Source organism: Notechis scutatus, chromosome 1 (assembly GCF_049901735.1).
Source record: "Notechis scutatus isolate UNSWTSFEM ecotype Mainland chromosome 1, rNotScu1.2, whole genome shotgun sequence".
Taxonomy (NCBI): Eukaryota; Metazoa; Chordata; class Lepidosauria; order Squamata; family Elapidae; genus Notechis; species Notechis scutatus.
Window position 1 is genome coordinate 79,946,767 of NC_142009.1, and position 12,533 is coordinate 79,959,299.

General features: G+C 40.4%; 1 protein-coding gene and 1 long non-coding RNA gene across 10 annotated transcripts in view; one reads left to right on the forward strand and one right to left on the reverse strand.

Annotated features, from left to right (window-relative positions):
• Window positions 1–4,967, reverse strand: part of QKI (QKI, KH domain containing RNA binding) — a 124,106-nt gene extending 119,139 nt beyond the window's left edge. For all 9 annotated transcript variants that reach the window (XR_015750195.1, XR_003371567.2, XR_003371566.2 and 6 more), the window contains exon 1: window positions 1,474–4,967. Coding sequence is in view for 5 of the 9 variants with exons in the window: in XM_026675235.2 (XP_026531020.1) it covers window positions 1,474–1,615 (142 nt within the window). In the remaining 4 variants the exon portion in view is untranslated. The remainder of the gene's footprint in view (window positions 1–1,473) is intronic.
• Window positions 3,005–9,687, forward strand: LOC148132879 (uncharacterized). The gene is made up of 2 exons (XR_015750236.1): window positions 3,005–3,095; window positions 6,473–9,687. It is a non-coding gene; the product is annotated as an uncharacterized LOC148132879 (long non-coding RNA).
• Window positions 9,688–12,533: the final 2,846 nt, after the last annotated feature.

A 12,533-nucleotide genomic window follows, 5' to 3' on the forward strand; every position in this document is an offset into this window, starting at 1 on the left:
ACCAAAAATATTCTCATTTGCTCTTCTTACAGATTTATTATGGTACTATTCATTCCCCTATGATGATTCCAGAAATGTTTAAAGTCATTGTTAGTGTTGTGGTTAAAAACAGTTATTTTTAAAAAGGAACTGCAAGGACAAATTTATACTAAACTATTCCCATATAATGTTTATACTCAAACTTCTTTACTTAATATCAGGGTATGTTATTAACTTTCATCTAAACTAGAATTAGCCAAATACACACTCTGATCAACTACTATTTGAACAATATCTTCCAAAGGAACCAAAAAAATGTTTCAAACATGTCACATTTCAGTTACAGCTGTAATATGCTTCCCGGACAAAAAAGATTAAATCATCTCAAATGGAACCTGAAAAGCACTATCAAGTCTAATTCACAAATGGTGAGGCTGATAGTCACCAAGTTCCCCCTTATCTTCTTAAAATATGGAAGTTTCAAGAAGACTTTTTGAAGTAGATTTTTGACTCTAATTTATACTGAACATATAGTTCAAAACGTTTATATTTAAGAAGATACTGTTTATGACATTTCTAGCTGAATTCTCAAACCAAATAATTTTTTAAAAAATCGCAACATTTAGCGATTTTTGGCGGAAACATAAATCTGCAAACACTTTGGTCTGCAAAATTACTTACTCTGCACCTTCTTGGAAATCAACTAACTACAGGCAGAAGATCGAGATTACGCACACGGCCTAAAACTATCAACGGGTATTCAGAGACTCCCAAAACATTTTTCGCGTTGGCTTTTGATATTCAAATCGAGAATCACCCAATATGTTTTTCAGGGTAAAAGCTAATAAAGTTCTTAATATTTATTCGCAGATCGAACATTTTTTCGTCCTTTTAGGCCGAAAACCAGCCTAATTTTGAATAAAAACTGAGCCCTCAAGTTTCTCCAGTTTTTTTCAAGTCCCTCCGCCCAACCTCAAAATAAAAATCAGCCATGTACAGTTTAGGCTGAAAGACTAAGTTACTTAAAAGTATTTCATAAACGTACTATCGGGCCTACTTTGCCTTTCATACTTTCCATGAAGATTTAAAAACTCAAAATGCTATAATCCCGTTTAAAAAAAACTTTCTCCTCTCCTAACTTTTTTCTTGTATAAAATATAATTTTATATCCCAAGTTTGTCGATTAAAAAGGAGCTACCCAAAAATAAAAAGACGTACTGAGTTCATCGCTCCCCAAAAAGCCAAAACTTCTGCGTGTAGACTTCCCGCTTCTCTTTGTTTATGGGCAAAAGAGGCAAAGCCAAAAGACGCCATTGAGGGGGCGCAAAGCCTAGTCCGCCCCCATCTGCAGGATAGGAACGGGAAGGGCAAAGCGGATCTATGTCGCGGAGAGGCCGGGGCAGGGGCCACCATTTTCCCCCTCACCCTCCGACCCACAAAGAAGAGTTACTTGTTGGGGGTTCTCCGTTTTGAGTTTTTGTAATTGCGTTTTACCTTCGTCCAGCAGCCTCTCGAGGTGGTTGAATATCCCGCAGAAGTTCGGGAGGCTGCTCATGAGCTTCTTGTCGTTCATCAGCTGCATCAGGTAATCGGGGCTCGGCTTGGGCTTCTCCTTCGTTTCCATTTCCCCAACCATATTCCAAACAGAGAGCGAGCGAGCGCCCGCACCAGCACTCGTCCAACCACCGCACTGGGTGCACGCCAGGCGGGGAAGAAACGGGGTGTGTTATGTGGGCTGAGGGGGGGAGAGGCCTCTTCCCCCCCTTAGGAAAACAAGAGAGCGGGAAAAGGGGGTCTCGTCAACCAAGAAGCCACCAGCACGCCGCGGCGGGTCTAGGAGGAAAATAAAAGGGGGGAACTCGATGACCGCCACCCCAAACCCTCCTCGGCCGCCGCCGCCACCACGGAGGGTTGCGCCCTAGTCTTCTTCCACAACCCCGACTGTACAGTGATCCTCCTCCTCCACCGCCGCTGCCGCTTCCTGTCGCCGCTCCCACTGGATGCCTTTCTCCAAAGCGGCGCAGTCTTCGGTAGTTCCCCCTCCTCTCCCTCGCCGCACACGCAGACGTCGGTCGCGGCTCCCTCTTCTCGGCGCTGCTGCCCCCTGGTCTGTCTCCGCGGCGGGGAGGGAGGCGGGGAGGCAGGCAAAGGGGCGGCGGACTTGGCTGTTTCCCGAGGAGTCCCCGCTGCTGCTCCTGCTGCCGCCGCGTATTGTAAGGCTGTTCCCGGCCACCGGCGGTGCTTCCGTTGTTGTTGTTCCCACCGCCGCTGCTGGTGGCAGTTCCGCCTCGTCTCCCGCGCCGCCTCGCCTCCCTCCCCTCCCGCTTCTGCCGTTTGCTTGAGGCTGACGACTCTCAGCCCCGCCGCTGCCGTGGTGCCTTCACCTCCTCCTCCTCCTGCCGCCTCCTCCTCTTCAGTTCGCTCTGGAGTTCGCTTCAGTTCAGGCGGCGCTGGCAGCAAGCAACGACGGCGGGAAGGGGAGGAAACAGAGAGGCAGGGAGGGGGCCAGCGGAGGAGCAGAGGCGGGGCGGCCGTTAATCAGCGACGGCAACGGTAGTGGCGGCGGCAGCGGCGCCACTTGGCAGATCCACTCCGCCCCGCCCCTCCAGCTCGCCTGTGACTGATTGGGGACTCGGTTGACGGCCGGAGGTGTAGCGGAAGGGAGCGTGCCCCTCACACCTACACCCGTGTGATGTGCCTGGGCTTTGGAATGGCGCGCGCCCCCGAGTCCTCGCGCCCCCGCCTTGCACTACTTTTACGCGCGAGGTGGTTGCGTGCGTGCGCGTGATCCCTCCTTCCCCCCCCCCCCCTCCCCGTTTGCCGCCCTCCCGGTTTTTTGTTTTGTTTTTATTTTGTACGAGAAAGAAACTGAACAAACTCCGGGCTACTTCACAGATCCAGTGTTGGGGCGGGGCTCGGTCACGTGGTGCTTAAGTGGGAGGGGGGGTAGATTTGGTTGCGCTGCCTCAGAGGCGCAAGCGCGCTGCGTTTTCTTGGCACCCGCGATTCGCATGAGAGTGTGCGCGCCCGCCCGCGCGCGCTTTCAATTGTGTCACGCCGGCCCGCGGCCCCTTATATTGAGGTTTTAGGATTGAAATGGGAGAGGCGGGGTCGAAGTGAGCATTTGTGCGCTTGCGCAAGCGGGAGAGGGAAGAAGACAGCCGAAGAGTAGCGGGAGGCGCACCAAGAAGGGGGGGGGTTACCCGCGTGTAGTGTATCTCGTGCAGCAGTCTCGGGAGAGCGACGGGAGAGCAAGGCGGCTTCTCCGCAGGGAAACAGAACTGGGCGCGGAAAAGCCGTAGGCGCTTCCCCGTGCAAAGTTTAGCTCACCCATTCACTCAGGAGGCATCTTCCTACCGCACGCGGGGGGAATCCCCCCGTCCGAGTGCTTAATGGTGGGAAGCCAGTGTTTTTACATCGTGTTTTTACATCGAATGGTGGTCCGGACCTCAGGCGGTGCAGACACGGCCGGTTGCACTTCTTGAGAGACTGGCTGGAAAGTTGGGCAGCGGCGGCTCGCCTTCCTTGCCGTCTGTTTGGCATTTCCCCCTCCTTTTGCACGCCAGAGGGCTTGGACGCGGCGGCAACACGCGTGGGTGTCCTGTGGGGGGGGGAGTCTCCCGTGAAAGACTTATGTGCCTGTGCCGGCTCGTCTCTCCACCTAGGTTCATTTTCCTACGGGAAGTTCCACCGAGGGCTGACGCGGTTTTTCAACGCTTTAAGTAGCCGGCTGGGCTTCACCGCCGGAGCAGAAAGGCGGGAAAACTCTAATATTACCCCCGCCCCCAAAAAGCCAACTTCGGGATTTCTTGACTAGCCGGGAAGGAGCCGAATTCCAGGCAAAAGCCTCCCCGCCGCAGCCGTTCCCTTCTCGCTTCTTCAAGCAAGGGAGGTTTAGCCTAGTATCCCAGCCGCCTTACTCGCTTAGTAAATCCCACCGAGATGAATTGAGCTTTCGGGCTGGAGGCTTCCAGTCGCCTGGAAGCCCCCATGAAAGCCTGAGGCTCCGTGGGCTCGCGAGTATCTGCAGAAACTGACTTCCCGCCCAGACTAGCAGCTTGAATGAATTATTTCCTTTGGAGGGCCGCAGGGGTCGGCCGACCTAACTACCGAATCTGCACCTTATTTTCACCGATTTCGAGGTTTGTCTGCAAAGAAGACGTGCCTCCGCTCTTTTTCTTTTTACCCTTGTTAAATACTTAAACGCTATCAGTCAAATAAATAACCAGAGGTGTGTTTTTTTTCTCCCTCCGGAATACCCACATTTGCACTTCATTACGTGCCCCCTGCAAAAACTTTTATCGCTGCATTCTTAACTTTCATCCTCGTTATAAATAGTGTGTCGTTTACAGCAGCCTGGCTTTTCTTTCTGCAAAACTGAATAAAAAAGAAAGGAAAGGAAAGGACTTATGAAAAGATATGGAAGAGATGATATTCTAATAGTTAGGTTGTATTATTGATGTAGCTTAGTGCTAGCCCTGTATTTCATAAAAACTGATTTCAAAGTGGCTTGCCAAGCACCTGCCACTCATTTATCTGGAAGAATGGCTCACTTTGTTTAACAACTGGTTTTATTCCCCATGGAAGCTTAATCAGTAGTTCTATTGACAGTGTTTCACTGAAACCTGATGCATAAAAATGCAGTAACAAATTCCCTTGTCAGCTTTCCTGTATTTTAACAAGGATATTGATAAAATTGACCACATGGAGCAATACCAGTGGTTTAAGTTTATTTTTTACATTCAATTAGAAATAATTTAATTGTTTTGACTCTTAATCGGAATGGTGTCATTCTTTCCCAAGACCTAATATGTGTACTAATGTTTAGTGTTATTGTTAATTTAAACATTTATTCTAAAATTTAGAAAAAAAGTAATCAAATTTCTGTCAATATTGATTATACGGGTTTTTTAGGAGTGGGAGAAAAGGAATTTGGCTGAATTAACAGATCCTTTTTCTCCTTTTGAAGAATATCTGTATTCAATATGTATATTAAAATTAAAAGAACATATAAAACAACCCCATTTTAGCATGATTTATAAAATGTGCTGCCACTGCTTGCTAGTTTCAGATCTTAAAAACTACACAGTCCAATCTTAGACCTGTTTTCTTAGTCCTTCAATTGACTTTAGTACACTTCTTAATAAGTACTATGGGGTATTGCCTGATGATTTAAAGGTAAGAATTAACAGCGAATGGGCTGATCTCATCCTGTCTGCTTTGACACCGCTCCATTGCCCTTTCTTTTGCCCTGTTAAAAGAAATGTCAAGTGGAAAAAATGGAAAAAATGGAGCAATATTTCAGACTTCAACTGATTAATTAATAAACATGACTTAGGAAGCGAGGTGTTTTACTTATTTGTTGCTTTTTTTAGTGCAACTACCAACATATTTTACTTTTTGTCATGTGGATTTACTTCTTATATATGTGCAGAGACCACGCTGTTCTCATTTTCTTTTCAAGAGGATTCCGATTTTTGCAAAAGTATTGTTTAATATTCTTAACTAGGCAACTGCCCATATTGCCATGGGATTAGTCTGTTCTTCCCATTGAAATAGCAACAAAAGGAGACACAGTTCTCCACGTGACTAGCACCAAATCTGATGATCACATATCCCTGGGTGTGACCAAATTCATAACTTTGTTCTCTTAGCTTCCTTCCTTTTCTTACTTACTAAAAAAGAATATTGCTCTAGTGTGCAATCATCTTTAAAAAAAACATACCAGTTAGCTGACATAGTAATAATAGTGATAGACTATGCTAGTACATGAGGGTTACATCATGTACTGAGTTATCTACTTTCCTTTAGGTATATTTGAAACATTTATTCATGGACCAATCCACATAGAGTTTAAAAAGTACAGAACCATGTATTGTCTTGCTTCATTTTGATCATTTCACTTATCCAAAGTCAGTATATTGTGGGAATCTTGTTGATACGTTTTTCTATGTTGCTAAAAAATCTGATCATTCAAGTATACTGTAGAGTAGCAATTTTATTTCCCTAGGCCTCCAACAAAGTCCTTAACTGTTCATTCTTTTTTTTAAGAATGATTTCTACTATGTGAGTATCTTAAATATAATCTACAACAGCAGTTCTCAAAACGTTTTGGTTTTGAGATCCCTTTACATTCTTGAAAATGAATGAGGATCCCCAAGAGCTTTGGTTTATGTGAGTTATATCTATTAATGTTTACTGCATTAGAAGTTAAAACTGAGACACCCCCCCCTCCTCAACATAGCCTTAGGGACCCCAGGAGTCACCAGACCACACTTTGAGTACCATTGCTCTGGAACAATATTTCTTGAACTTTTCAAAGGTACAGAATATTCAGCTTTTTAATGAGGAATGTTTCTTTTAAAAAATAGCTTTAAAAATGTTGAAATTTACTGTAATATTTATTTTTCTTTATATTTCACACATCAGCTATAAAATTTAATGGAATGTATAATGTTGTTTTGTGTTTGTTAGCGTGTTTTATTTGAATCAGTTTTTGATTCCTGCCAACTGCCTGGAAGAGTTTCTGCAGTTTTCTTGGCAAGTTTTCCAGAAGTGGATTGCCATTGCCTCCTTCCTAGGGCTGAGAGAGAGTGACTGGCCCAGGTCACCCAGCTGGTTTCATGCTTAAGACAGGATTAGAACTCGTCATATATTGATTTTTTCCCGCTTACTTTCTGCAGAAGGATTCTAACGCAACACACAATTATATCTGAGAGACCAAGGTTGGAGTGTAGAAAGGAAATGATGGTCAACAATTCCTTCTTTATTTTTACAGTCTCTTTTGAGTTTTCCAGAAATGTCCCAATAGCCAGAAAGACATTCTAGAAGATGGAATGGAGGGGCACCAGACAGCAAAACACTTCGCTTTCCCTCATGAATCAAAAGTTGTTATAGCAATATATCTGCTGGCATGGAAAAATCTGGAAACAATCCAATTGTTTGAAAAACGGATTCCTGACTAAATAATTTTCCACCAATTCTCTTGATAAAACATCTATTTAACAAACCTTTTTGATAGTGTGCAGCAAAAAGATTCTTCAAGCATAATTTAATTGACTTCATTTCCAGAAAGTTTTAATTTTCCAAACAATATTTGCTTATTCATTGTTCTTGGTACATTATATAAAATACTAATTTCTATAAAGGGCAAATTTTAATTGCACTTTTATTAAGATACCTTGAGCGCTTTATTCAATTTTTCCATTCTGATATAAAATGATAAGACTTCCATAAATTGTTTTCAACATTCTAAGTGTTGTGGATCTTAAGATTCATGAATTTAAATGGATCTTAACATTTATGAATTTTCATTGGGGGGGAAGGGAAACATAGCTAGCAAAGGTACTTTTTTTGGAAAAGATGTATAATTGCTACCTATGTCCAAATTGTAATCCTTAAACAAACAACCTAGATTGTCTATCATAGATAGTTCTGGTTGACAAATCAATGTATCCTGATTTCAATTCATCTGGAGGGTGCAGGTTAGGAAAGGGTGCTTCACATGGAGGAACAAAATACAAATTTCTCTTGCCAAATTCTCTTTGCAAAGCTGTTGGTCATGTTCAGAATCCAACTAGGCAGCAAGACTGGGACTGGGCTGACAAGAATAAGATGAATAACCCTCAAGAGATAGTGGGTTTGCATACTAGTTTCCAGCATCTTTTCATCCTTTTGTATCTTCTTTTGGTTCACATGCAGATTAACTCTGACTAGCTCCTTACCAAACATTCTGCCCCCACCTTTGCTTTGGAAGGTAGACAGGAGAATCTAAATATTTATGAGGTCCTCCCCTCCCCCTCATTTATGATGCACTGTTGTTGAAGGTTGAAGAATTACGTTAATGAATGCATGCCTGCACACACAGTCACAGAAACCAAGCAAAGGGGGAAAACACAGACAAAGCTTTGTCAGCTTTAATGTCTGCACTTACCAAACAGTTCCCATGGAAAAAGAGAGGCAAACAAATTCAAAACCTTTTGCCAAGAGAAAGGATTGTCAGGCAAATGTAAAAGCTTAAAATCTTTTTGATTTGAATGTGTTCAGGAAAAAACCAATACAGCCTATTAATATAGAAACGTTACTTTACACTGTAAATCTGTCTTTGGTTTGATTTGTCCAATAATTAGAGAAAGTTCAGTTGTGTGCATGAAGAAACATATTAAAAACAAAGGAGTCATAGATAACATAGATCTTACATTGTTTTCCATAATATCTAAGTTGTCTTTAAAGATGATACGTACATCAACATCGCTGGAGAAATGTAATTATATATAACTCCTCCCTTCCTCATACAATGCTCATATCTTAAATGTAACATCAATTCCACTCACACTTATCTAAAAGATTTTCCAAGGGATTCATTTCTCTAAGTAGATGTGTCTGCTGTTCTCGTCTCCTTTTTAAATTGTAGGAAGTTAGCACCCACACCTCTCCTAGAAAATTGAAAGATCCTAGGAAATATTAAAAAGGCAGAATATTTCCCCTAAAAAGAGTAGAAACTCAGAATGAGAAACTCATCTCAGAAGTAGAAACACTCCCACCTTTTTTAATGGGTGGGCCGTTAAGGCCTGGGCCAGAATACTTTACATAACAAAGATCTCCAGGTAAAGCTATAGCAATTGCCAAAAGCCCTTTTCAGTGCATCACCATCCAGCAAGGCTTAACCAAGCTGGGCACGCAGGACAGCCCACAGACTTGCCCCTGCATGGCCTCATGGGAGTCTGACAACCAATCAGAATACAAGTTCCAATTCAAATCCCAACAAAGGTTATAAAGCCCAGGCACTCTCAGCACCTCAGCCCTTTCTTGATCTCTTCCTTCATCTTGAAGCATGTGATCATCTTTCCTTTTCACTCTGGAGTTCCAGGCCATGTGGTCCTGTCCACCATTAAACCTTCCAAACAGCCTCCAGGTTTCCAGTGTCTTTTTCCCCACTTGGAACTGAACCCAGAAGGGTATTTCTTCCATCAAAATATTTCAGCTTCTTTATGTCCTTCCCTTCATATATCTCCCTTCAAAACTCCATTGGTGGCTCCATAGGTAGCATTATTTGTCAATCTGATTAGGTGACTGGTTTATCTTCATTGCCTTCTCACTCATTTATATCTAATGTGAATTCTATCACAGCATAATCTTAGACAAAATAAGGCATTGCGTACAGAATATTTTGTATTTTATTGGGATTTTGCAACAGTTTTCTACTTTAGTATAATTATCCATTGAATAATAGGCTTTGCACATACATATTTGGATATAAACCTTTTTGACAGTGCAAAACCTGAGTGGTATAGATAGGTTGAATAGATTGCATTAAAACACTGGAACTGCAGTAGTGCTTAATCAACTGTTCAAGATTAATCTTGTCCATCTTCTATCATTGCAGCTCTACCCATCAATCCATTTCTTTTATTTGCTTTTAGGAGAAAGAAACTGGGGAATTTCACTGTTCCCTTCTTGGAAGGATAGGAAATGTTAAAACATGTATTCTGTGTTACCATTTAAATACTTGTTAGAGATGGCAGAATGTTCACTGCTTCTTGAAAAGCAATAGGATTTTAACTGATGCCTGCTGTTTATATTCTTGTCTTTTGGGATTTCAAAGTCTGTTGCCTTAATAAATATGTACCAGTTTTCATTGTAGTTTGTTTTCAAGTTGTCTAATTTCATATGTAGTTGGATCCAATAAAGTGATCTACATTTCATTTATTCAAACCCTATCATTTACATCAGTCTCAATATTGACATTACCATTTTCATTTACCATGCTAAGGGCTTTCCTGAATGAAAAATCACTTCAAGCTAGATTAAGTTTCAGTATAATGTGGCACACAGGGAGTTTGTAGCAAGAGCAACAATAAACTAGCTTCCTGATGAGTTAAAAGTAGGTGTAAAAGACCCCCAGATGATATACACTGATCAAGTACAGCACTTTGGTAGTTGGAACTTTCACGGAAGCAGCAAGTTATTTTTGGAGATAATCTGTTTCAGTTTTCATCAACCTGGTGAGATCCCACATGAGTGATTTCAACTCTCAGAATTCTCAACAACAATCACATTAGTCGGGAATCTTGGAGTAAAGTTCACATATAATCTATACAGGAGGGCCAAATTGGATTAAGCATATCATACACTCTTTGAATATGATATAATAATGTCATTTAAAATAAATTTGCCACATGATAATTGTTCAGAGTAACAATGACTTATAATTTATATATTTAAAACATACTGAGGAGATTCTTTCATCATTAATTCATACAGAATTAGTTGATTCACTCCTGACTTGGATTAAGATTTGCCCACACTCTAATTTTCCCAGTTTTATTTTGGACAATTCTTTTGATTAGCCTTCTCTATAACTCTGATATGAAATGCTTTTTCTTAATCTTAGAAGCTTGTATCACTACCACACTTTAATATTTCTCTATCAAAAGACATTTCAACCTTGCAAATAATACAAGTGAAATTTGTTTGCATAATGTAATTCTATAAATGTCAGTGCTGAGAAGCTGAGTGCTAATTATATAATTAAATTCTGTGTTTATTATATGGGGTTTTTGTTATAAAAGAAAGGTAATACTATCATTTCCCCATTTTTTCAATGCTTTATGTGTTTATTTAACATTTCTAAGACATCTAAGCTGAATAAACCCAATAAATGCTTTAAAAATTTAAAAAATAAGATGGTGTGTGTATACCTTATCTTAAGTGTGTATAGCATACAGTATATTATGTCAAGAATGTTAATACTAAGAATTAAAGCATGTAATTCTTCAATAAAGAATGATTAAAAATGCATTTAAATAAAAATAATGAATTCTAAAGATAAACTTGAAAAATGTCACTAAAATTCATATAGAAAGAAAATCCATATGTTGGACATGATTGTCCTTGTTTTTTACTTATGTATAGTTATATCCTACTTTTCACTGTGTGAAAAGCCAGGTAACCCAAGAATTAAACAATATTTGGTGAGAGACAGGTTGCCCATTCCTGTTTTTTAAAAATGCCAAGCTTCTCAATATGCACTACCTTAACTCAGTAGCTGCAATTGGTCTTCAGATATCTAAACTGGGGATCCCTCACAGAGGTCCTAAGGAAATTTGAACACCTGTGCTTATTGATTGGGTTCATACATCCAGGTAGGTGATAATATTTTTAGTTCTGAAGTAGCATGTTAATTACTCAGTCATGCACCTTATAAAGCATACAAAGCAGTATTTAATGAATTAGGTGATTAAACCATGGCTTGGTACAATATGTTCATTTTGCTTTCTTCGCTGCCTTTTACATCTCAATTGTTACTTTTTGTTTCTGAAATTCCAGATAGTAAAGCTCCTTGTGTGCTGTACCTGATCATACTGGCTTATAGGAATTTACAGCACTTATTTCTAAAAGTAATAGGAAGCACACAAGTGGGATTTAGTTTATGTTCAAACTGTCCTTTGGGCAGAAATGTTTGCTTGATAAATTGTGTAAGGCATGTCAGCACAAATAGTTTGACTAATATTGTTACAGGACCACATAAAAATGTAACATTTAAAGATCATTTTCAAACACGCAGCTACCATTTTACCTTGATAAATATTTATCTTGGAAGGAGAGTCTCTTAAATAGGTACTTATGTGACTTCTAGGGTAGAAGTGCTAGATGTTCATTAAATCTTTCAGACACAGTTATACTCAAGACAGTAGAAGAACATTTGCTTTAATATATACAGAGGAAACCTACCCTAATTAGCACAAATTTTCAAGATATCAATAAGTGTTTCCTTTTTCAAAACAAATCTAGCATAATACAACAAAAAGAATACTTTTGGAATCTAATTTCAGAGTCCTCTGAGGCAGATTGGTGGTTCAAATATGTGAAAAATAAATGAAATTTAGTACAGATTAAATTATCAGACGCCAGTTTAGAGTCAGTTTATTTAATGAAATGATTAGTTCCTTTAGAAGGATCAGCTGATACGTTCTCATATGCTATATCATTTCCCCCAGTTTTACAGTGTTATTAAAAAGCTGCAATATTGTAAATGAAGATGATAAAAGGAAGTATATATGGTGCCAAGATTCAGGTTTTAATTATGGTTATAATTTTAAAATAATGGAAAATGAATAACTGTAAGTGAGGTGGCTCTGGGCTGAATAAACATACTAAGCATTTAAAACAGGAGCAGCCCTCAACTGGACTTGTAATTATAACTCCGCTAAATAATTTCTAAATGACAGGTAATCATTAAACATTTGTGTTGTAATCCAATTAATGGTAATTAATTTAATTTTAACTTTTAATTCTGTGAGCTGTTTTGTCCTACAGGGTTGTCAATTACAGAAATGCTGTTGCTCTTTTTCATTGACATGCATTGTGTGTATTGTATACTTTCCTAACTCATTTTACCTCCAGGTAACTTTCCAAAGAGGATCTGATTCAGAAAGCAAAAGATTCCTTGGCTACTACTACACCTCTCAGAGTGTCCTCCCAATTCTAGCCTATGGCATGCAATGAGACCACTCTGCTTCCCAGTTTAGAATGTAGTCCCTCTTTCCTCCATG